The 23,748-nt window shown below is 46.3% G+C and overlaps 1 protein-coding gene across 1 annotated transcript in view; it reads right to left on the minus strand.

Moving 5' to 3' along the window:
* The window catches only part of LOC145357220 (solute carrier family 13 member 2-like), a 56,298-nt gene that overhangs the window by 13,219 nt on the left and 19,331 nt on the right, over positions 1-23,748 (minus strand). The window contains exons 3-10 of the mRNA XM_080210372.1: positions 18,258-18,394; positions 16,463-16,785; positions 10,592-10,775; positions 6,867-6,989; positions 4,834-5,049; positions 4,374-4,486; positions 2,910-3,031; positions 2,634-2,795 (exon numbers count right to left, since the gene is read on the minus strand). Coding sequence (XP_080066498.1) covers positions 2,634-2,795; positions 2,910-3,031; positions 4,374-4,486; positions 4,834-5,049; positions 6,867-6,989; positions 10,592-10,775; positions 16,463-16,785; positions 18,258-18,394 — 1,380 coding nt within the window. The remainder of the gene's footprint in view (positions 1-2,633; positions 2,796-2,909; positions 3,032-4,373; positions 4,487-4,833; positions 5,050-6,866; positions 6,990-10,591; positions 10,776-16,462; positions 16,786-18,257; positions 18,395-23,748) is intronic.

Consider the following 23,748-nt stretch of genomic DNA (forward strand, 5'->3'; position numbering starts at 1 on the left):
ACTTCCTACTGAAACTCAGCACACATGGAGCAGTTGAACCAGGGACACTCCTCGTCACAATGGATGTCTCAGCGCTCTACACCAACATCCCCCACGACGATGGCATTGCTGCGACTGCATCAGTACTCAATGCTGACAACTGCCAGTTTCCAGATGCAATTTTACAACTCATCCGCTTTATCCTGGACCACAATGTCTTCACCTTCAACAACCAGTTTTTCATCCAGACACATGGAACAGCCATGGGGACCAAATTTGCGCCTCAATATGCCAACATCTTCATGCACAGGTTCGAACAAGACTTCTTCACTGCACAGAATCTTCAACCGATGCTGTACACTAGATACATCGATGACATTTTCTTCCTCTGGCCTCATGGTGAACAATCACTGAAACAACTATATGATGATATCAACAAATTCCACCCCACCATCAGACTCACCATGGACTATTCCCCAGAATCAGTTGCATTCTTGGACACACGCATCTCCATTAAGGACGGTCACCTCAGCACCTCACTGTACCGCAAGCCCACAGACAATCTCACAATGCTCCACTTCTCCAGTTTCCACCCTAAACATGTTAAAGAAGCCATTCCCTATGGACAAGCCCTCCGTATACACAGGATTTGCTCAGATGAGGAGGATCGTGACAGACACCTCCAGACCCTGAAAGATGCCCTCGTAAGAACAGGATATGGTGCTCGACTCATAGATCGGCAGTTTCGATGCGCCACAGTGAAAAACCGCACCGATCTCCTCAGAAGACAAACACGGGACACAGTGGACAGAGTTCCCTTCGTCGTCCAGTACTTCCCCGGAGCGGAGAAGCTACGACATCTTCTCCGGAGTCTTCAACATATCATTGATGAAGACGAACATCTCGCCAGGGCCATCCCCACACCCCCACTTCTTGCTTTCAGACAACCACACAACCTCAAACAGACCATTGTTCGCAGCAAACTACCCAGCCTTCAGGAGAACAGTGACCACAACACCACACAACCCTGTCACAGCAACCTCTGCAAGACATGCCGGATCATCGACATGGACACCATCATCACACGTGAGAATACCATCCACCAGGTACATGGTAAATACTCTTGCAACTCGGCCAACATTGTCTACCTGATACGTTGCAAGAAAGGATGTCCCGAAGCATGGTACATTGGGGAGACCATGCAGACGCTACGACAACGGATGAATGAACATCGCTCGACAGTCACCAGGCAAGACTGTTCCCTTCCTGTTGGCGAACACTTCAGTGGTCACGGGCATTCAGCCTCTGACCTTCGGGTAAGCATTCTCCAAGGCGGCCTTCACGACACACGACAGCGCAGAGTCGCTGAGCAGAGACTGATAGCCAAGTTCCGCACACATGAGGACGGTCTCAACAGGGATCTTGGGTTCATGTCGCACTATCTGTAACCCCCGTGACTTGCCTGGGTTTGCAAAACCTCACTTACTGTACTGTCTGGAGACAATACACATCTCTTTAAACTGTGATCAGTGCTCCTACCACTCACATTGTCAGCCACTTCAGGTCTTGAACAGCAGGTTAGGTGTAATGATTCGCATTTTAATCAGTAATCTCTAAACTGTCTGTGCTTTATATGCTCTGTCTGAGGCCAGAACTCTCCATTCACCTGACGAAGGGGGTAACCCCGAAAGCTAGTGAGAATATTATCAAATAAATAGGTTGGACTAAAACCTGGTGTTGTCAGACTTTTTACTGTGTGCATGTGCAGACACAGAGGTCTGTGCATTTGCAATATCTCCCTCTGCAGGCTAGATGGTGAATTAAGTAAGAAGTCTCACAACACCAGGTTAAAGTCCAACAGGTTTGTTTGGTATAATGGAGCATGTTTTTTTCTCGCCGGTTCTGGATGGGCAAAAGTGATGGTAAAGGGGGGAGTGCCGGTAAATTTGGGCGTCCAGCCCATTAAGTCAATTTAAATGCATGCAGATGCATTTAAATGACTGTTGCGCCCATTTTGGGCGTGGTCTTAATCGCATCCATTTTTGGGCCTTGGTAAAGGGGGAACAGGCATGGAGGCGGGTGCGGATCACGGTACTCACCTCACATCCAACTTTACCAAGTTTTCACACCTGAAAACAGGCGCAATGCGATGGTAAAATTGGGCCCTCTAGCCCATATTTCCAATGGCTAAGTCCCAAAGATCGGGCGTGAAAATGGATGAAGAATTCTCCCATTTTCACACTAGTTGGAGACTTAGAATCAATCTCACAAACTTCCACCCTCTGACTTTCTAACTATTCACCACCTGTTTGTTTATCTATTGATCTGGCTGTCTGTTGACCGCTCCATATCTATTACTCCATTTCCTCATATCGAACCATAGAAATGATCGAGCACAGGAGGGGGCCATTGACCCCATCTTGTCCATGCCAGCCTGCGGACAGCCAGGCGTCCTTTCTAATCCTACCTTCCCACACCCGACCCATAGCCCTGCAGCTTACAGCATTTAAGGTGCAGATCCAGGCACTGTTTAAACGAGTTTAGGGTCTCTGCCTCCATCACCAACTTGGGTAGCCCACCACCCTCTGCGTAAAGAAGTTTTCCTCATTTCTCCTCTAACGTGGCTGCCACTTGGAGGCAGCGATGGCACTCACCATCTCAGCCAGAATCGGAAGGAAGAGCGATGTTGTTGCAACGTTGCTGGCACATTCCGTGAAAGTGGCAATCAGCAGGCACAGGATGATGACGATGGCCCACGGAGGAATAGCCTCAAGTGGGGTGAGTTGACCCCCAAGCCATTGGGAAAGACCAGACTCCTAGAAGTGGGGTGTGGGGGGATGGGAGAAGAAATGTAAGTTTGAATGATCAGCCCAGTTGCTGCACCCACTCCCCAATCACTGTGAGTCTGTCCCCAGTAGTAGCAGAGTTACCTCACTGCCTTTAGCCAGTGCGAAACCCCCTCCCAACAGCACGACTATGTTCCAGGCCAGGTTCTTCTGGACAGTTTTCCAGTTCAGCAGATTAGGAGCAGGACCATACTTGTAATTATTACCTGGGAAAGCAAAATGTCTGTCAGTAGCTGCACTGGGGACTTTCCCTCAGCTGGAAAATAATTGAATTGGCTGCTTAACCACCCCCGCACCGCCCCCCCCCGCCCGCCCCGGTACCTCTCTTCTCCTCAATCCCCCTTTTCCAGGGGTAACCCCAGTCACAATGATCCAGTGCAACAAAATCACACCCAAATGTGTCCCTCTGGAGTCCCCGGTGGAGACCACAGGAGGAGGCCATTTGGTCCATTGGGTCTGTGCTGGCCCTGTGAAAGAATTATCCAGATAGTTCCCCCACACTCACCCAATCCTTCCCCCCAGCACTCTGCAGATTTTTCCCCATCAAGTCTTTATCTGATCAAAGTTCCCATTCAATCTGCTTCCAGTATGATTTCAGGCAGCACCTTCTGGATCACAACAACTCTGTGTAAAAACAATTCCTCTCTCTATTTCTTTAAACAGTTCTGTTTAATCCACATCCCTTTGGGTTACCAACCCTCCCACTGTAGTACCGAGCCCATTGGTATTCAGGGGTTCAGGAGTCTCCTGTCTGCGTTACCGGGTGAAGAATCCAGAAAGTTCAAATCCCACCACAACTGTTTGAAAATTTGAATTCCGTTGTGAAAATGTGGGAATAAAGAGGAATCAATAAAGATTACCATGAGGCCAGTTTGTAACTTACAATCCATCTGCTTCACTAATGCCCTTTAGGGAAGGAAATCTGCCGTCCTTACCCAGTCTGGCCTACATGTGACTCCAGAGCCACAGCAATGTGGATGATTCTAAACCACCCTCTGAAATGGCTGAGTGAGACACTCAGTTTATGAAAATCAGTGTTTCAAAATTCAACCGCAAATACTCAGAATCATAGAATCAGTGCCAAAACGGACCATTTGGCCCATCAAGTCTCTGACAGAGCATCCCACCCAGGTCCAATCCCCATAACCCCATCTATTTACCCCACCAATGCCCTTAACCTACACATCCTGGGACATTAAGGGGCAATTTAGCATGACCAATCCACCTAACCAGCACATCTTTTCGGACTGTGGAAGGAAACCGGAGCGCCCGGAGGAAAGCCACACAGACATGGGGAGAATGTGCAAACTCCGCACAGAGAGTGACCCAAGCTGGGAATCGAACCCGGGTCCCTGACGCTGTGAGGCAGCAGTGCTAACCACTGTGCCACCGTGCGGCCCCAATCTAAACTAACACATCATGCAGCACTGAGGGAGAACTGCATTGCTGGAAATGCCATCTTTTGAATGAGAATTTAAAGCAAAGCTCCTCTTGGTTAGGCTGAACAGATTCCTTGCCACTGTTCTGAAGAAGGATGGAGGTTGCTACCTTCACTGTTGCTTTCCAAATCTGTGTTGAAACACGGGAGACGCGGCTTATCCGATGGAGTGATAAACATTATCACCGCAATGAATATCACCACAGTGGCATCGGTGACGTAACTGAGGAGAGGCAAAGGAACAATGATTCAGACAAGTCATCCAAGGGAAGGGGACAGAAATGATGCCGAGAGATAGAGAGGGAATGCCGGGGGAGGAGGGGGTGCAGGGGGGGGGAGTGGGGCAGAGAGAGAGCGAGAAAGACAGGGAGAGAAGGGGAGAAGGGAAGAGATGAACAGAGGGACAGAGAGCAAGACATCATTACAAGAGGGAGAGGTAGAGAGAGAAAGAGACAAGGTGAAGGAGGAGAGAGAGGAGGAAGGGAGAGAGGCAGAGTGGGAGAGGGAGGAACATGGGAAGAGAGAGATAAAGTAGGGAAAGATAGCAAGAGAGATTGAGGCATTATTTACCTCTTGTCATCTGTATTGAAGAGAACAGTTGCCCACCCTGGTATAAAACCAGGGTCTCGAGTGAACCACAGTAAGACTAACAAGATGAAGAGAACCAGAACACCAATCTCTGCGAAGGTCATTTTCCCTAAGCTCTTAAACTCATCCTTGATCACCTGATAGGCAGAAATATCCTTCCTGGATTTTGCAGCGCCGCAACCGAAATTCTCCTTCAGGCTGAGACGACATTGGGGAGGGAGGAGGAAAGACCCAACACCAGCATTAATGTAAGAAAATAAGAAATAGGAGAAGACCATTTATCCCATTGAACCTAGTCTGATATTCAATAACAACATGGCTGATTTTCCATCTCAATAACTATCCTCATAGTTCTCAATTCCTTACTGTCTAAAAATCCCATCAATCTCTGTCCTGAATATATTCAAGGTTTGGGGATGACAATGTGCTAAAGTCTTTCAAAAGGGTGATCATCCATTGTGATAGAGAAGTCTATTTGTTCATTTTGATGTGGTCTCCAGTGAGATATGTTTACCGTTGAGCAAGTCCTCAATGGTGAAAACACAGATGGAGCTAGATTTGGAAAATGACAAAGTTCTCATTTAAGCCATGGATTTATATTTTACTCAATCAGGATGTCACTGAAGAAACCAAATATTCCTCATCAAGAAGCTCAGGCAGAATTGTTGACTTCAAGAGTTAAGAGTTTGGTTGACAGGGAAGTAATTATTTGGAAATTACCCGCAGAATATTTGCACACCCTTTGTCACATCGATTAAAACGTCGATTGCGGAGGGTTGGATTAGTCGATAGGAAATATGGAATATTTATTGAGCAAGTTAGGATTGGATCATAAAATCCCTACAGCGCAGAAGGAGGCCATTGGCCCATCGAGCCTGCACCAACAACAATCCCACCTAAGTCCTGTCCTATCCCCGTAATTCCACATATTTACCCTTCTAATCCCTCTAATACTAAGGGGCAATTTAACATGGCCACTCAACCTAACCCGCACATCTTTGGACTGTGGGAGGAAACCAGAGGAAACCCATGCAGACATGGGGAGAACGTGCAAACTCCACACAGACAGTGACCCGAGGCTGGAATTGAATCCAGGTCCCTGGCGCTGTGAGGGAGGACTGTGCCACCATGCCACCCTTTGATTCATTGTGACATCTTCAAACACTGGAGGAGACCAACACAATTAATAGGCTTGATGCAAAAATTTAAGGTACAGTAATTAGCATTAATAAAACCTGGTTACAGTATTTGCATCCCTCTGTAGCCTCTTTGTGTCCTCCTCACTTACTCTCATCACCAAGGCAGGTACATAACTCTCACCCCCTTCACCTGAGCCATTGTTACAGATGGTATAAAGCCGAGGACCCAGCACTGATCCTTGGGACACTGCACTAGTCACAGCCGGCAAACGTGAGCAAATCCTCCCCTTCAGCAGTTTAAAGTGGGAAGAAAGTGAATATTACAGTTGGTCACCTTATGGGTTCCTTTAATCTGTTGGGACTATTTGGATTTGGGTCTGAAAATGTTGAAATTTTGTCCTGTACACCACTCACTTATACAAATTAGTAAGAACAAGTGTCTGAAAACCAATCCCTCGGAAACTGCGTTCCCAACCCTCCTCCTGTTGGGAAAGCAATCATTCACTACTACTCTCTGATTCCTGTCACTGAGCCATGTTGTTACTGTCCCTTTAACTCCATGAGCTTCAACTTTGCTCACAAGTCTGTTGTGCGGCACTTTATCAAATTAACCAATTAGACAGTTCTTGACTGAGTCACACTGTAACTTTCTCCAAAGTTTCCAATATTTTTAGAATAATGAAGCTGAAATGTACCAAGAAAATCAATCAAAAACATTCTCACCATTTTAATGCTTTGTGATTTGTCTCCTGACTGTTTCTAATGAGTTGACAACTTATTAAATCAGCCTGTAAAATTTGTCCTAACCCCTCCAGCTGAACCCAGAGCCGCCCTGGAACAGCAGAAGCAGCAGCACAGAGAAACAATGACACTTACTTAAATCCCAGAAACAGAATCTGAAGCCAAATCCACGTCAGTACCAACATAATGAACATACAGGGGAAGGAGAAACCAAACCAGGTCGCAAAGTTTATAACATCTCCATTGTCCGGAAAGAGGCTGAAAGCAAAGAAACATCAGCGTAAAATATTTACTGAATAAGTTGACCAAAATAAACTAGACTGGTTCCATTTACCTTGAAATAACTTATACATATAGGAACATACACGGGGACCTACATAGGAACATAGATAGGAGCACAGATAGGAACATAGTTAGGAACATAGATAGAAACATGGATAGGATCATAGCTGGAACATAGATAGGAACATGGTGGGAACATAGGTGGACCATTGTTAGGAACATAGGTAGAAACATACATAGGAACATAGTTGGAACATAGTTAGGGACATGGATAGGAACATAGATAGGAACATATATAGGAACATAGATAGGAACATAGAAAAGAACATAGTTGGAACATAGTTAGGAACACAGTTCAGAAAGTAGAGTTTAGGAGTAGCAGTTAGGTTAATGCAGCTCTCTGAGCCCTCTCTGCTATTCAATAAGGGCACGGCTGATAGGATTGTGGTCTCAATTCTATTTTCTGTCTGCCCTCATCAACAATCTGTCTGCAATCATCAACATGCTTATCAATCAAAAATCTAACTCTGTTTTGAATAAATTCAATGACTAAGCCTCCACAGCTCTCTGGGTTAGAAAATTTAACATATTTACAATTTTCTGAGAGAAAACATCTCTGTGTTAAACAGTAGACCTCATTCTTAAATCATGTCCCCTTGTTCTAGTAGCTCCCACAAATGGAAGCTTTGTATCTCAAAGTTCTGCAATCTCTCTCCGTGCTAATGATGTGCTGCTTTCTATTCTTCCTGCCAAAGTGAACTAGTTCACATTTACCCAAATTACTCCATCTGCCAAATATTTGCCCACTCACTTAACCTGTCTACGTTCTTTTGCAGACTTCCTGCCTTCTCTTGACAGTTTGCTTTCCTACCTATCTTTGCGTTATCAGTAAATTTAACAACCAAATATTTGACCCCTTCATCCAAGACTTTGATGTAAATTGTAAATAATTGAGGTCCCAACACTGAATCCCTGTGGCACTCCATTAGCTTCATCTGGCAACCCGAAAAAGAAACTTTTATCCATACTCTCTGTTTCTTGTTAGCTGAACAATCCTTTATCCAGGCTAATTAGTTACCCCCTACACCATGAGCTCTTATTTTGTGTAATAGCCTTTGATGTGACATCTTATCAAATGTTTTCTGAAAATTCAAGTACACCACATCTACAGGTTCCCCTTTGTCCAACTTGTTACTTCCTCAAAGAACTCTAATAAATTAATTAAACATGATTTTCCTTTCACAAAACCATGTTTGGCTTTGTATGATTCCATACTGATCCCGTCCTACTATAACATCCCTATTAATCTATCGAGCACTTTCCCTGTGTTAGATGTTAGACTAAGAAGTTTGTTGTTTCCTACTTTCTGTCTCAATCCCTTCTTTAAGGCGTTAAATGTGGTGCCACAGTGGTTAGCGCTGCTGCCTCACAGTGCCAGGGAACAAGGTTCGATTCCCGGCTTGGGTCACTGTCTGTGCCGAATCAGCACATTCTCCCCATGTCTGCGTGGGTTTCCTCCGCATGCTCCTGTTTCCTCCCACAGTCCAAAAGATGTGCTGGTTAGGTGCATTAGCCATGCTAAATTCTCCGTCAGTATACCCGAACAGGTGCCGGATTGTGGCGACTAGGGGATTGTCACGTTAACTTAATTGCAGTGTTAATGTGACATTAATAAATAAACTTTAAATTTTTTATTTCCAATCCATTGAGACCCTTTGTGAATCTAGAGTTTTGGAAATTTATAACCAATACAAGTATTATCTCTGCAGCTATTTATTTTTAAGATTCTAAAATACAGGCCATCTGGTCCTGGGGACTTGTCAGCCTGTGGTCCAATAGTTTCCCCAGCACCTTTTCCCTGGTGATGGGGATTGTTTTTAAGTTCCTCCCTCCCTTTCACCTCTGGATTTTCAAGTACCTGTGGGAAGTTTTCAAAGTTTTTTACAGTGAAGACATATGCAGAAGAAGTAAAGAGGGTCAAGGGAAGATTTTATAGAGGTGTACCAAATCACAAAGGGTTTTATTGAGGAGAAACTGTTTCCACAGGCAGAAAAGAGCTTATGACAGTTGGAAAAGAAAAATAAAGGAAATGAGCTGAGAAGAATTTATTTTGTCACAACGAGTTGTTGTACTCTGAAATGTGTTATCTGAAAGGGTGATGGACACAGACTTCACAGGAATTTTCAAAAGGGAATTGGATAATAGTTGAAAAGGAGAAATGACAGGGCCCTGAAGAAGGAGCAGAGGAATGGGATGAATTGAATTACTCTGTCAAACAGCGCATAGAGGCTCAATGGGCCGAATGACTCCTTCTGTGCTCTTTGATTCAATCAAGGCATGTTTGATATGGACCTTTTTCTCTTGAGGTTAAATTGTGGAGTAGAGGCTGTCATAGGGTATCGTGGACATGGGCTGTGGAAGGAGGTTTGATAGGTGGGTAGATTCTGTAGGAGCCAGGGATTAAGCTGGGAAGAATTTCTTTATTTATTCTAAATAGGATGAATATGGTCCAGGAGAATTTCCCTGCTTTCCTTCAGGAAATGTCCTGGTACCTTTTAACCTTCCTGCACAGATAGACCAGGCTATGGTTAAACAACTCATCTGAAAGGCAGCTCCTCTGAGAGTGTAGCATTCCTCAGGTACTGCTCTGAGGTATCAGCCTAGATTGTGCATTCGAGTGTTTAGCAGGACAACTGGTCCCAATGGTTTGATTGAGAGGTGAGATTTGTAACAACTGTGGAAACCTGACATGGTAGGTTGCCAGAGATAAAAGAAGGATATTGCAGATGCTGGAATCTGAAGCAAAACCAGAATATTCTGGAAAATCTCAGCAGGTCTGACAGTGTTTGTGGAGAGAGGAACAGAGCCAAGGTTTCGACCCTGCTTCAGAGCTGGTGTCGCACCAATTCTATTCAAATATCCCCTTTAACAGAAACAGACGTCAGCAACTGTAACGCTGTCTCCAGGCAACAAGCACTAATAGGAGATGGGGGTGAACCCAATCCTCAGAGGTCATTTTAAACAGGGCCATGGGTTCGAATTGGATGCATTCGGAGAAGAAAAGCTGATGAAAGTTAGTAAGGTCCGCGGTGAAGTGGTGAGGCTTAATCAATTAGACCATAGACCATGAGACATAGCAGCAGAATTAGGCCACTCGGCCCATCGAGTCTGCTTCACTATTCAATCATGGCTGGTATTTTTCTCATCCCCATTCCCCTGCCTTTTCCTCATAACCACTATTCCCTTATTAATCAAGAACCTATCTATCTCTGTCTGAAAGACACTCAATGACCCGGCCTCCACAGACTTCTGTGGCACAGATTCACCACTCTCTGGCTGAAGAAATTCCTCCTCAGCTCTGTTTTAAAGGATTGTCCCTTTAGCCTGAGGTTGAGTCCTCTGCTTCTAGTTTTTCCTACTAGTAGAATCATTCCCTCCAGGCCCACTCTATCCAGGCCTTGCAGTATCCTGTAAGTTTCAGTAAGATCTCCTGCTCATCCCTCTAAACTTGAAGGTGCTGGAGTTGTGCCTGAGTTTTCACAGCAATGGGTGAGCTGGGAAGGTCTGCAGATACTCACGAATCTAACTGGCCGTTCATGATGAGGTTAGGGGTGGTGCCAGTGAGTGTAGCTGTGCCCCCAATACTTGCTGCATAGCAAACACACAGATTCATTCCCTTGGAGAGTTTCAGGTGTTTCTGCTGTCGGATTTTCTCCTGCTCCGCACTGTCACTGCTCTTGGCTGTAGAAAGCTGCCCGTTACCTTCAAGACACACAAAGGTAGAATTCTATCTTCAAAGGTACCATTTTCTCACAGCACAGGGTTAAATACAGAGTAAAGCTCCCTCTACACTGTCCCCCATCAAACATTCCCAGGACAGGTACAGCACGGGGTTAGATACAGAGTAAAGCTCCCTCTACACTGTCCCCATCAAACACTCCCAGGACAGGTACAGCACGGGGTTAGATACAGAGTAAAGCTCCCTCTACACTGTCCCCATCAAACACTCCCAGGACAGGTACAGCACGGGGTTAGATACAGAGTAAAGCTCCCTCTACACTGTCCCCCATCAAACACTCCCAGGACACGTACAGCATGCATTAGATACAGAGAAAAGCTCCCTCTACACTGTCCCCCATCAAACACTCCCAGGACAAGTACAGCACAGGGTTAGATACAGAGTAAAGCTCCCTCTACACTGTCCCCATCAAACACTCCCAGGAAGGTAGAGCACGGGGTTAGATACAGAGTAAAACTCCCTCTACACTGCCCCCATCACACACCGATGTGGAGATGCCGGCGTTGGACTGGGGTAAACACAGTAAGAAGTCTCACAACATCAGGTTAAAGTCCAACAGATTTATTTGGTAACAAACGCCACTAGCTTTCGGGGCTTTTCCCCTTCGTCAGGTGAGTGGGGAGTTCTGATCACAAACAGAGCATATAAAGGCACACAGTTATTTTACAGAATACTGATTAGAATGCGAGTCTTTACAGCTAATCAAGTCTTAAAGGTGCAGACAATGTGAGTGGAGAGAGCATAAGCATAGGTTAAAAAGATGTGTATTGTCTCCAGACAGGACAATAAGTGAGATGTTGCAAACCCAGGCAAGTCACGAGGGTTACAGATAGTGCGACATGAACCCAAGATCCCAGTTGAGACCGTCCTCATGTGTGCGGAACTTGGCTATCAGTTTCTGCTCAGCGACTCTGCGCTGTCGTGTGTCGTGAAGGCCGCCTTGGAGAACGCTTACCCGAAGGTCAGAGGCTGAATGCATGTGACTGCTAAAGTGTTTGCCAATAGGAAGGGAACAGTCTTGCCTGGTGATTATCGAGTGGTGTTCATTCATCCATTGTTGTAGCGTCTGCATGGTCCCCCCAATGTACCATGCTTCGGGACATCCTTTCCTGCAGCGTATCAGGTAGACAACGTTGGCCAATTTGCAAGAGTATTTACCATGTACCTGGTGGATGGTATTCTCACGTGAGATGATGGCATCCATGCCGATGATCCGGCATGTCTTGCAGAGGTTGCTGTGACAGGGTTGTGTGGTGTTGTGGTCACTGTTCTCCTGAAGGCTGGGTAGTTTGCTGTGGACAATGGTCTGTTTGAGGTTGTGTAGTTGTTTGTAGGCAAGAAGTGGAGGTGTGGGGATGGCCCTGGCGTGATGTTCATCTTCATCGATGATATGTTGAAGACTCCGGAGAAGATGTCATAGCTTCTCCGCTCTGGGGAAGTACTGGATGACGAAGTGTACTCAAAGGACAAAGGAATGTAGGAGAAGGGATAACCAGCCGTGGTTATCGAAGGAAATAAAGAAGAGTATTAAATTAAAAGCTGATGCGTTCAGAGTGGCTAAAAGTAGTGGGCGATTAGAAGATTGGGAAAGGTTTAAAAATCAACAAAGAATGATGAAGAAGTTGATAAAGGAAGGATAGACAATGAAGCTAAACTAGCACTAAATATAAAAAAGGACAGTAAGAGTTTTTACAAATATATAAAGAGGAGGAGGCTGACTAGAGTGAATGTTGGACCCTTAGAGGATGAGAGGAGGGATTTAGTGGTGGGAGATGAGGAAATGGCTGAGGCCTTAAATAAGTTTTTTGCCTCGGTCTTCATGGAGGAGGATGCGAATAGTTTGCCGGATATTAAAGATAGAAGGATGGTAGGAGTTGAGGGCCTGAATGCGATTACTGTCACTAGAGAGGTAGTGCTTGATAGACTAACGAGACTGATGGTGGACAAGTCCCCATGACCGGATGGAATGCATCCCAGGGTTCTGAATAAATGGCAGAGGCGATAGTGGATGCCTTAGTAATTATTTACCAAAATTCACTGGATTCCGGGGAAGTGCCGGAAGATTGGAAAATGGCTAATGTTACGCCGCTGTTTAAAAAAGGAAGCAGACAAAATGAAAGGAATTATAGGCCGGTTAGTTTAACGTCTGTAGTTGGAAAAATGCTTGAATCCATCATCAAAGAAGAAATAGCAAGGCATCTGGAAAGGAATGGTTTGATAGAGCAGACGCAGCACGGATTCATTAAGGGGAAGTCGTGTTTGACAAATTTGTTGGAATTCTATGAGGATGTGACTAGTGCGGTAGACAGAGGGGAACCGGTGGATGTGGTGTTTCTAGATTTTCAAAAGGCATTTGATATGGTGCCTCACAAAAGGTTGCTTCAGAAGGCTGGGGGGCATGGAGTTGGGGGTAAGGTGTTAGCGTGGACAGAGAATTGGTTGTCTAATAGGAGGCAGAGAGTTGGTATCAATGGGTGCTATTCTGACTGGTGGTTGGTGACTAGTGGAGTGCCGCAGGGATCGGTGCTGGGGCCTCAGCTATTTACCATTTATATAGATGATCTGGAGGAGGGGGCTGAGTGTAGGGTGACGAAATTTGCTGATGACACGAAGATGAATGGAAAAGCAAATTGTGCGGAGGGTGTGGAAAGTCTGCAGAGAGATCTGGATAGGCTGAGCGAGTGGGCGAGGACCTGGCAGATGGAGTACAATGTTAGCAAGTGTGAGGTTATCCACTTTGGCAGGAATAATAGTAGGAGGGATTACTATTTAAAGGGCGAAAAGCTGCAGCATGCTACTGTGCAGAGGGACCTGGGGGTCCTTGTGCATGAGTCGCAAAAACCCAGTCTTCAGGTGCAGCAGGTGATCAAGAAGGCGAATGGGATGTTGGCCTTTATAGCGAGGGGGATAGAATATAAAAGTAGGGAGGTCTTGCTGCAAGTGTACAGGGCGCTGGTGAGGCCGCAGCTGGAGTACTGTGTGCAGTTTTGGTTGCCGCACTTGCACAAGGATATTTTGGCCTTGGAGGGAGTGCAGAGGTGTTTCACTAGGCTGATATCGGAGATGAGGGGGTTGGACTATGAAGAGAGACTAAATAGACTGGGTCTGTACTCATTGGAGTTTAGAAGGATGAGAGGGGATCTTATAGAGACGTATAAGATAATGAAGGGGATGGATAGGGTAGAGGTAGAGAGATTCTTCCTGCTTAGAAAGGATAGCAGAACTAGAGGGCACAGCCTCAAGATAAGGGCGGGGGCAGTTTAGAACGGAGTTAAGGAGGAACTTCTTCACTCAAAGGGTGGTGAATCTCTGGAATTCTCTGCCCGTTGAAGTGGTGGAGGCTACCTCGCTAAATATATTTAAGACACGGGTAGATAGGTTTCTGATAGACAAGGGAATTAAGGGTTATGGAGAGAGAGCAGGAAAGTGGAACTGATCCACTTCAGATCAGCCATGATCTTATTGAATGGCGGGGCAGGCTCGAAGGGCTAGATGGCCTACTCCTGCTCCTATTTCTTATGTTCTTATGTGTCCAACCCTTGCAAAGATTTCAAGAACTCGAACTTCCCTTTTCCAAAAATAACTTCTCCCAGCTGTTCAATCTCCCCAGTAACCATCCCAGTAGCTATTCCAGTTGTCTCTCTGTTCTGATACCATTCTTGGAAATACATTGTCTACTTTATCCTGTCTCCATCGTATAGACAGTAGAACCACACACAGTTTCTCTGAGGGCAGATCTTTCCCTGATATCGGCGAAGATCAGTAACAGGCAGGATGAGTAGCCTTGAAGCTGCCAGTGCTTTCTCTGCTGTATTGTTTGGGACTGAGAAACACATCAAGGAGCAGATCCTCATTGTTCATGCTGAAAAGGCACTATTTGTAAAGATCATTTCAGCACACAAGTGTTCAGGAGACCCCCACTCCCTTCACCCAACACCAACCCCGGGTCCTGTCTGGATATGACTCTCTCCTGCTGAGCAACACACTCACCTGAGCCCCTCTGGGAGGGCTGCCTGCCAGGGGCGCACCTTGGGAAATCAGTCATAGTCAGTGCTCGTCTGCTGTCACATCGACGTGAATGGACTTGCTTACAGGGGGTGGGGATTTATTCAGGGATGGTGGCCTGATAATGATATGATAATGTATTCAAATGATGGTAAAGGTCAGGAAATGCATTGCCTCACCGACGGGGTGAGAGGACAATGGGGACACGTGTCTACATCAGGAATATTAGTTCAGAATTTCACCCTCGTGTTCTGTTGCGCAGATTTGGCTGAACATGTTATGTGATCCCCAAATCGCATGCGAAATTCTGAGCTAATTCTGGCCAGAGCCAGAAGTTTAACACAATTACACAATTCCCAGGTTGGGTCACTGTCTGTGTGGAGTTTGCACGTTCTCCCCGTGTCTGCGTGGGTTTCCCCCGGATGCTCCGGTTTCCTCCCACAGTCCAAAGATGTGCAGGTTAAGTTGATTGGCCATGCTAAATTGACCCTAGTGTCGGGGGATTAGCAGGGTAAATGCATGGGGTTACGGGCATAGAGTCTGGGTGGGATTGTGGTCAGTACAAACTCGATGGGCTGAATGACCTCCTTCTGCACTGTAGGATTCTATGATACTACAACATTTGAAATTTCTGCTCAGGTACAGCACAGGGTTAGATACAGAGTAAAGCTCCCTCTACACTGTCCCCCATCAAACACTCCCAGGACAGGTACAGCACAGGGTTAGATACAGAGTAAAGCTCCCTCTACACTGTCCCCCATCAAACACTCCCAGGGCAGGTACAGGACGGGGTTAGATACAGAGTAAAGCTCCCTCTACGCTGTCCCCCATCAAACACTCCCAGGACAGGTACAGCATGGGGTTAGATACAGAGTAAAGCTCCCTCTACACACACTGTCCCCCCATCAAACACTCCCAGGACAGGTACAGCGCGGGATTAGATACAGAGTAAAGCTCCCTCTGCACTGTCCCCATCAAACACTCCCAGGACAGATACAGCACAGGGTTAGATACAGAGTAAAGCTCCCTCTACATTGTCCCCCCATCAAACACTCCCAGGACAGGTACAGCACGGGGTTAGATACAGAATAAAGCTCCCTCTACGCTGTCCCCCATCAAACACTCCCAGGACAGGTACAGCACAGGGTTAGATACAGAGTAAAGCTCCCTCTACATTGTCCCCCCATCAAACACCCCCAGGACAGGTACAGCACGGGGTTAGATACAGAGTAAAGCTCCCTCTACGCTGTCCCCCATCAAACACTCCCAGGACAGGTACACCACAGGGTTAGATGGAGTTGGAGCATCATTGATTTGTGTCCAACCCTTGCAAGGATTTCATGAACTCGAACTTCCCTTTTCCAAAGATAACTTCTCCCAGCTGTTCAATCTCCCCGGTAACCATCCCGGTAGCTATCCCGGTTATCTCTCTGTTCCGATACCATTCTTGTAAATACATTATCTATTTTACCCTGTCTCCATTGTACAGAACCGCGCACGGTAACTCGAATTCTGACCAGAGCAGGGACCTATAGAAGTTTAACATGATGTCACAACGCTTGAAATTTCTGCTCCCAGAATTAATCCCATCACTTTGTTGATAATTTTAACATGGAAAACAAAAGATGTATTTAAAGACTCTTACAGTTGTCAACCTTTTCATTCTTGTCCTGTTCTGAACTATTTGCTGGCTTGGTGATCTCTGTGTCAACGCTGCTGTTGTAAAAGTTCTCAGACATTGTTTCAATAATGTAGGAATTTGTGATGACTTTATCCTCAATCTTCAGCTCCTTCTCTTGCAGTTCCAGTTCCTCATTGTTAACCTGATTGTGTTCCTCTCCGCTACCTTCTGCGTTGTGCAGCTGGTCTAGCACGGCCTGTGCGATGGGGACCATCATGGCGGTGGTTGCTGTGTTACTGATCCACATGGAGAGGAAGGCTGTCACTCCCATGAATCCTATCATTAACCTGGCAAGAAAGAGCCCATCGTGACACACATTAGCTCCCAGTCAAGGCTGCATCTCAATTTTAAAATTCTCATCTTTGTTTTCAAGTTGCTGCATTGCTTTGTCCCTCCCTATCTCTCTAATCCGCTCCACCCTCCATCACCCTCTAATGTCTGTGATCCTCCAATTCCAGCCTCTTGAGCGTCCCCAATTACCTTTTGCTTCAACATTGGTGATTGACTGCCTGGCTGCAAAGCTCTGGAATTCCCTCACTAAACCTCTCCGTCTCTCCTCCATTGAGATGTTTCATAAATCCGACCTCTTTGTCCAGACGTGTTGGTCACCTGTCCAAATATCTCTTTATGTGTCTCCGTTCAAATTTTGTTTGTTAATGCCGCAGTGAACTGTTTTGGATCTTTTATCCGATGGTGAAAGTTTGATATTAATGTTGTTGAGTTTGATTGGATTTGTGTCTAACCCGGAAACCTGCAGTCAGATTGAAAGTCTCTCCTTTTGGACCAATCCAATATTTCAATCTGGTTTTGGATTAAATCCCAAATCAATTCTTCACTAACTCAAAACATGAAGTCATCACGCGGATTTTTGGCTGTACATCATGATGGAAGGGGCAGGAAAGGTCAGTATTTCTATCGCGAGTTTCATGACCTCCCAGTCTCCCAAAGCCCTTTCCAGTCAATGAAGAACTATAGTGTTGTTGTGTGGGAAATGTGTCGATCAATTTGTGCCACAAACAACAATGCAACAATGACCAATGAATCTCCTTTGCTTTGAGGTGATGTGGGGGTGGGTGGAATGTGGAGGGTTAAATATTGGCCCGAGGATAATGGGGAGACCCCCTTACTCTTCTTCAAAAATCCAGCCAAAATAACAGACAACCCCTTGGTGTAACAAGTCATCCAAAAAACAGCGCCACCAACAGTGTAGCATTCTCACAGTACTGCATCAAAGGGTGGATTTGACCTTTGCACTGAAGTCCTGGAGTGGGGCATGAACCCACAACATCTGACTTTCATGAGTGTATGATACACTGAGACATGTCTGACACTGTTTGGAATGTAAGAAGGCGCTATACGAATGCACAACCTTTCTTACAGGATGATGTTCCATTCTCCAGAAAGGAGAGAGTTGAGGAGGTGACCTGGCAGAAGCTTTTAAAATAACGACAGGACTGAGCGGGACGACATTGAGAAGGGCAGCGGGAACATGGGAACTCCAGCACCTGGAGGTTCCCTTCCCCGAACACCATCCTGACTTGGGAATATATCGGCCGTTCCTTCGCTGTCTCTGGGTCAAAATCCTGGAACTCCCTCTCTAACAGCACTGTGGGTGTACCTACACCACAGGGACAGCAGCGGTTCAAGAAGGCAGCTCACCATCACCTTCTTAAGGGCATTAAGGGATGGGCAATAAATGCTGGAGTGGCCAGTGATGCCCACCTCCCATGACAGCGACCAATCATTCACGGAGCCTTACAGAGCTGGTTTGACTCCAACAATGAGTAGCACCCTCAGAGCGATGCGTTTGTGAAGATTCCAGTGTTCCACTGCTACTGCCACCATCAAACCCCCAACAAGCAGCATGTTGGTATCCTTCAGATACTGCATACACACCTAAAATAAAACACACAGCAATACAACATCACAGTGCTACAGTACAATGGCATGTTTGTATGCTGTGACACCGTGTATGTGTGTGTGTGTGTGTGTGCGCGCGCGCGCGCGCGCATGTGTATGTTTGTATACATGTTGTGCTTGCACATGTAAGTGTGATTGTAAAAAGTGTATGTTTTTTGCAATGTGTATGCTTGTAAATGTGTGTCCTGGGTGTACACATGTAGTTTGTATGTGGGGAATTTTTGCACCTGTGTGTTTTTGCACCCATGTGTTTGTAGATATATGTGTTTGTACATGTGCATGTGTTTGTACATGCATGTGTGTCTGTGTGTGTGTATTTTCCACACATGTTGGTTTGCATATTTGTGTTTGCACATGTGTGTGTTTGTACACGTATGTGTGAGACTGACTCACTGAAACCTGGAAATAGTGAAGTTGCTGAACGAGTTGTTGTTTGCTCCCTGACTCTGTGGTTCTGGGGATGTGAGTCCTAGTGTATTAACACAGAAATAGAGAAATGTTATGCAAATGGGTTAAACACACATCCATTGATACAGTCCTATTTGGAAAGCGATAACATAAGAACTTGAGGCAACAATTAAATTCCTTTATTACTGGTTGATTGCAGGGGAAATATTTCCACATCAGGGAATGGGCTCCTGGGATTAAATTTGAAACGTCAGCCATTATCCAGATTCTCGCCTCTGTCACAAACCCCTCTGGAGACCTGAGCCGATAATCCGGGCACTATCCCAACTGCAGTACTGAGGGAGTGCTTCACTGTCAGAGGGTCAGTACTGAGGGAGTGCCGCACTGTCAGAGGGTCAGTACTGAGGGAGTGCCACACCGTCAGAGGGTCAGTGCTGAGGGAGTGCCGCACTGTCAGAGGGTCAGTACTGAGGGAGTGCCACACCGTCAGAGGGTCAGTGCTGAGGGAGTGCCGCACTGTCAGAGGGTCAGTACTGAGGGAGTGCCGCACTGTCAGAGGGTCAGTGCTGAGGGAGTGCCGCACTGTCAGAGGGTCAGTCCTGAGGGAGTGCTGCACCATCAGAGGGTCAGTACTGAGGGAGTGCCGCACTGTCAGAGGGTCAGTACTGAGGGAGTGCCGTACTGTCAGAGGGTCAGTACTGAGGGGGTGCCGCACTGTCAGAGGGTCAGTGCTGAGGGAGTGCTGCACTGTCAGAGGGTCAGTGCTGAGGGAGTGCCGCACTGTCAGAGGGTCAGTACTGAGGGAACGCTGCACTGTCAGAGGGTCAGTACTGAGGGAGTGCCGCACTGTCAGAGGGTCAGTACTGAGGGAGCGCCGCACTGTCAGAGGGTCAGTACTGAGGGAGCGCCGCACTGTTTCTGCCTTCCATAATTTTGTAGACCTCTATCAGGTCTCCCCTGAGCTGCTGTCTTTCCAGTGAAAACAACTAGTTTATTCAACCTCTCCTTATGGCAAATGCCCTCGAGACCAGACAACACCCTGGTGAACCTTCTTTAGATTCTCTCCAAAGCTTCCACATCCTTCTGATAGTGTGGTGACCAGAACTGCACGCTATATTCCAAATGCAGCCTAACCAAGGTTTTATATACCTGCAACATGATTTCCCAACTCTTGTACTCAGTGCCCCAGCTGGTGAAAGCAAAATGCCAAATACCTTCTTAATCACCTTGGCCACCTGTGTTACCACTTTTATGGGACTGTGGAGCTGCACGCCCAGATCCCTCTGTACGTTAATGTTCCTCAAGGTTCTGCCATTTACACTACAATTCATACCTAAATTTGATTCTCCAAAATGCATCACCTCACATTTCTCCAGATTAAACTCCATCTGCCATTTCAGTGCCCAAGTTTCCAATCTATCTGTATCCTGTTGTATCCTCTGACAATCCCCGGCACTATCAGCAACTCCACCAATCTTTGTGTCATTCACAAACTTACTAATCAGATTCCCTACATTTTCCCCCAGATCATTTATATATATTAGGTGCAGCATAGTGGCACAGTGGTTAGCACTGCTGCCTCACAGCGCCAAGGATCCAGTTCAATTCCCAGCTTGAGCCACTCTGTGTGGAATCTGCACATTCTCCCCATGTCTGCATGGGTTTCCTCCAGGTGCTCTGGTTTCCTCCAACCATTTGAAAGAGGAGCTGGTAAGGCTGCATTGGCTGTGCTGAATTCTCCCACAGCGTACCTGAACAAGCAACTGAGTGTGACGACTAGGGGAATTTCACAGTAACTTCATTGCAGTGTTAATGTAGGCCGACTTGTGACAAATAAATAAATAAATTTTAAACTTTAAACGACAGAGGTCTCAGCACTGATCCCTGCAGAACACCACTAGCTACAGCTCACCATTTTGAAAAACATCCCTCCATTGCTACTCTGTCTTCTATAACCCAGTAAGATGTCTCACAACACCATGTTAAAGAGTTGTGAGATAGGTTGTGAGACTTCTTACTGTGTTTATGCCCGTCCAATGCCAGCATCTCCACTTCTATAACCCAGCCAGTTCTATATCCATCTAGCTAGCCCACTCTGAATCCCAGGTGATTTTAGTTTTTGTACCTGTCTGGCATGTGGGACCTTGTCAAACACCTTACTAAAGTCCATATAAACTACATCCACAATCCTTCCCTCATTAATTATCTTTGTCACCGCTTCAAAAAACTCAAATCAAGTTGGTGAGACATGACCCTCTCCATACAAAACCATGCTGCCTGTCACTAACTAGTCCATTTTCTTCTAAATGTTCATATATCCTGTCCCTCAGTATCTTCTCCAAAAGCTTCCCCACCACTGATGTCAGGTTCACAGGCCTATAGTTTCCTGGATTATCCCTGCTTCCTTTCTTAAACAAGGGAACAACACTGTCTATTCTCCAGTGCTCTGGAACCTCCCTGTGGTTAAAGAGGATGTGAAGATATCTATTAAGGCCCCAGCTATTTCTCCCCTTGCCTCCCACAGTTACCTGGGATCGATCCCATTCGGCCCTGGGGACCCTGGGGTCTACCTTAAGGGCGACAAGTGGCATAATGGTTAACACTGTTTCCTCAGAGCGCCTGGGACCTGGGTTTGATTCCAGCCTTGGATGAGTGTATGGAGTTGCACATTCTCCTATTTCTGCATTGGGTTTCCTCCGTGTGCCCCTGTTTTCTCCCACAGTCCAAAGAAGTGGGGGTTGGGTGGATTGGCCATGCTTAGTGGCAGGGGTATAAGCAGGTTAAATATGTGGGATCATGGAGATCAGGCTTGGGTGGGATTGTGGTTGGTGCAGGCTCAATGGGCTGAATGGCCTCCTTCTGCACTTTAGAGATTCTATTAATGCAATTTAGGACACTGAACGCTTCCTCCTTCGATATATCGACATTCTCCACAGTGTTCACAGACCCATCCCTCAGTCGTAGCCAGAGGTCTTTCAGCCACAGTTCCGTGGTGAGAGCGCAATAACACTGGCTTCTGTGTCTCATCTAAAATTGGTAAGATGATTGTCTACTGAGACTTCAACCTCCCAAAAGCAGAACCCTTGATACCAGCCAATAAGCAAGCTTGGATCTCTTCCTGGTGTGATACCTCAATCTCATGTACTGTTTGGGATGTTCCACACATCTCAATGTCTGAGCCTTGTACAGAGCTTTCCTGAGTGTCCTAGCCATTTGCAGGTGAAACACTGCGCAGAGATTGGTGGGCATTGCTGCTGCCTGTGAGGTCCACTGTGTTGACACGGTTCCCCACCACTGTGTGCTCAGCCGGGGTATCGCCTTCTTTGTGCTGGTATCTCTTGCCTCTTCTATTCCTTTGTGACTGGACAGGTGGGGTTGTTTGATACCAAAGGTTAACCTGCAGAATGGAGTGGTTTTGTTGACAGCGTACCGACTGCCTGATTAGTTGGATGGTCTTTTCCGGAGTCAGATCTCCTTTTGCCTGCGGAAAGGGCATCATTAGCCATCCTGATAACTGTTTGGTTTGATCACTGACTTACTATCGTCATCGTCACGGCCTTTAGCCAATCTGGTTAATTCACTCAAGAAGTGAGTGGACTCGCCAGGCTGCTGGACTCATTTGGTGAACTTTGCTCGCTGTAAACTTTTATGGCTTTGTGAATTATAGTACGAATCGAAGACTTGCCAAACATGTTCAAAGGTATCTAAAGATCCATTTATTCTCTGCCTCAGAATGAATGTCACTGGCTATTGTGTAGTACATTCACTTGTTCAGTTAATCTAATCTGATTGGGGTGTTCCAGGTGATGAGGGGCATGGACAGGCTGGGTAGGGAGCAACTGTTCCCCTTGGTTGAAGGGTCAGTAATGAGGGGGCACAAGTTAAAAGTGAGGGGTGGGAGGTTTGGGGGGATGTGAGGAAAAACCTTTTTACCCAGAGGGCGGTGAGGGTCTGGAACTCACTGCCTGGGAGGGTGGTGGACACCTCACGTCTTTTAAAAAATACCTAGCACGCCATAACATTCAAGATTATGGGCTGGCAAGTAGGATTAGATCCACAAGTGGGACTAGATGCCTTTCATTCGTTGGTGCAAGACTCGATGGGCTGAAGGGCCCCTTCTGCGCTGTGGGATTCTGTGATTCTGAAGCCATCAGGTATCTTGAAATTCGATTTGACCGAAGCCCCCTTGTCCTTGTATCACCCGGATGGATCTGGTAGGGTTAATTTGTTATCCATGCTGCTTTTCTGTTCTGGGAATGCAGGTTTCTCTATAAGAAGCATTAACCATTGAAAAAACCCTTCTGCCCGCACTTGTTCGAATGTGACAAGGTCTCACAGTGATCACAGACCCCACCTCAGAGGAATCGATTTCATTTCAATGAATTATTGGGATCTTTTGAATATTTTCGGAGTAATTTTGGCTCTGGGCTTTGGCTGGGTTTCTAAGACGTTGGTGTTTTTCAATGGCACTTGGTCACTATGTGATACGGCATTGTCTCTGAACCTGGGCTAGCTGCAATGATTAACCAAGCAAACTGATAACTTGGAGACCTTTAAAAGTTACTTCAGCCTTTGAACTGAGTTGTTGCTCAGCCTTGCCACGTCCTTCCTGCTCTGTGAACAGATGGAGCTAAGATACACATCAGCTATGATCTGATTAACTGATGGAACGGGCTGGAGGGACTGAATGGCCTCCTGCTGTTCTTAATTCATTAACATCAGCAGTGTCACAAGGGATGTCTTTAGGGTTGATTCTTTGCCAGTCTCAGTTTCCCTGAATTCTCCCCACGGCAGTAAAGATTATTCTGCTCGTTCCCAGGATGTGAGTGTTGCTGACTAGATCAGCATTTATTGTCCATCCCTAATTGCCCCTTGGGAAGGTGATGGTGAGCTCTCTTCTTGAATGCTGTAGTCCCTGATGT

This window comes from Carcharhinus amblyrhynchos, chromosome 23 (genome assembly GCF_965287045.1).
Source record: "Carcharhinus amblyrhynchos chromosome 23, sCarAmb.v2.hapA, whole genome shotgun sequence".
NCBI lineage: Eukaryota > Metazoa > Chordata > Chondrichthyes > Carcharhiniformes > Carcharhinidae > Carcharhinus > Carcharhinus amblyrhynchos.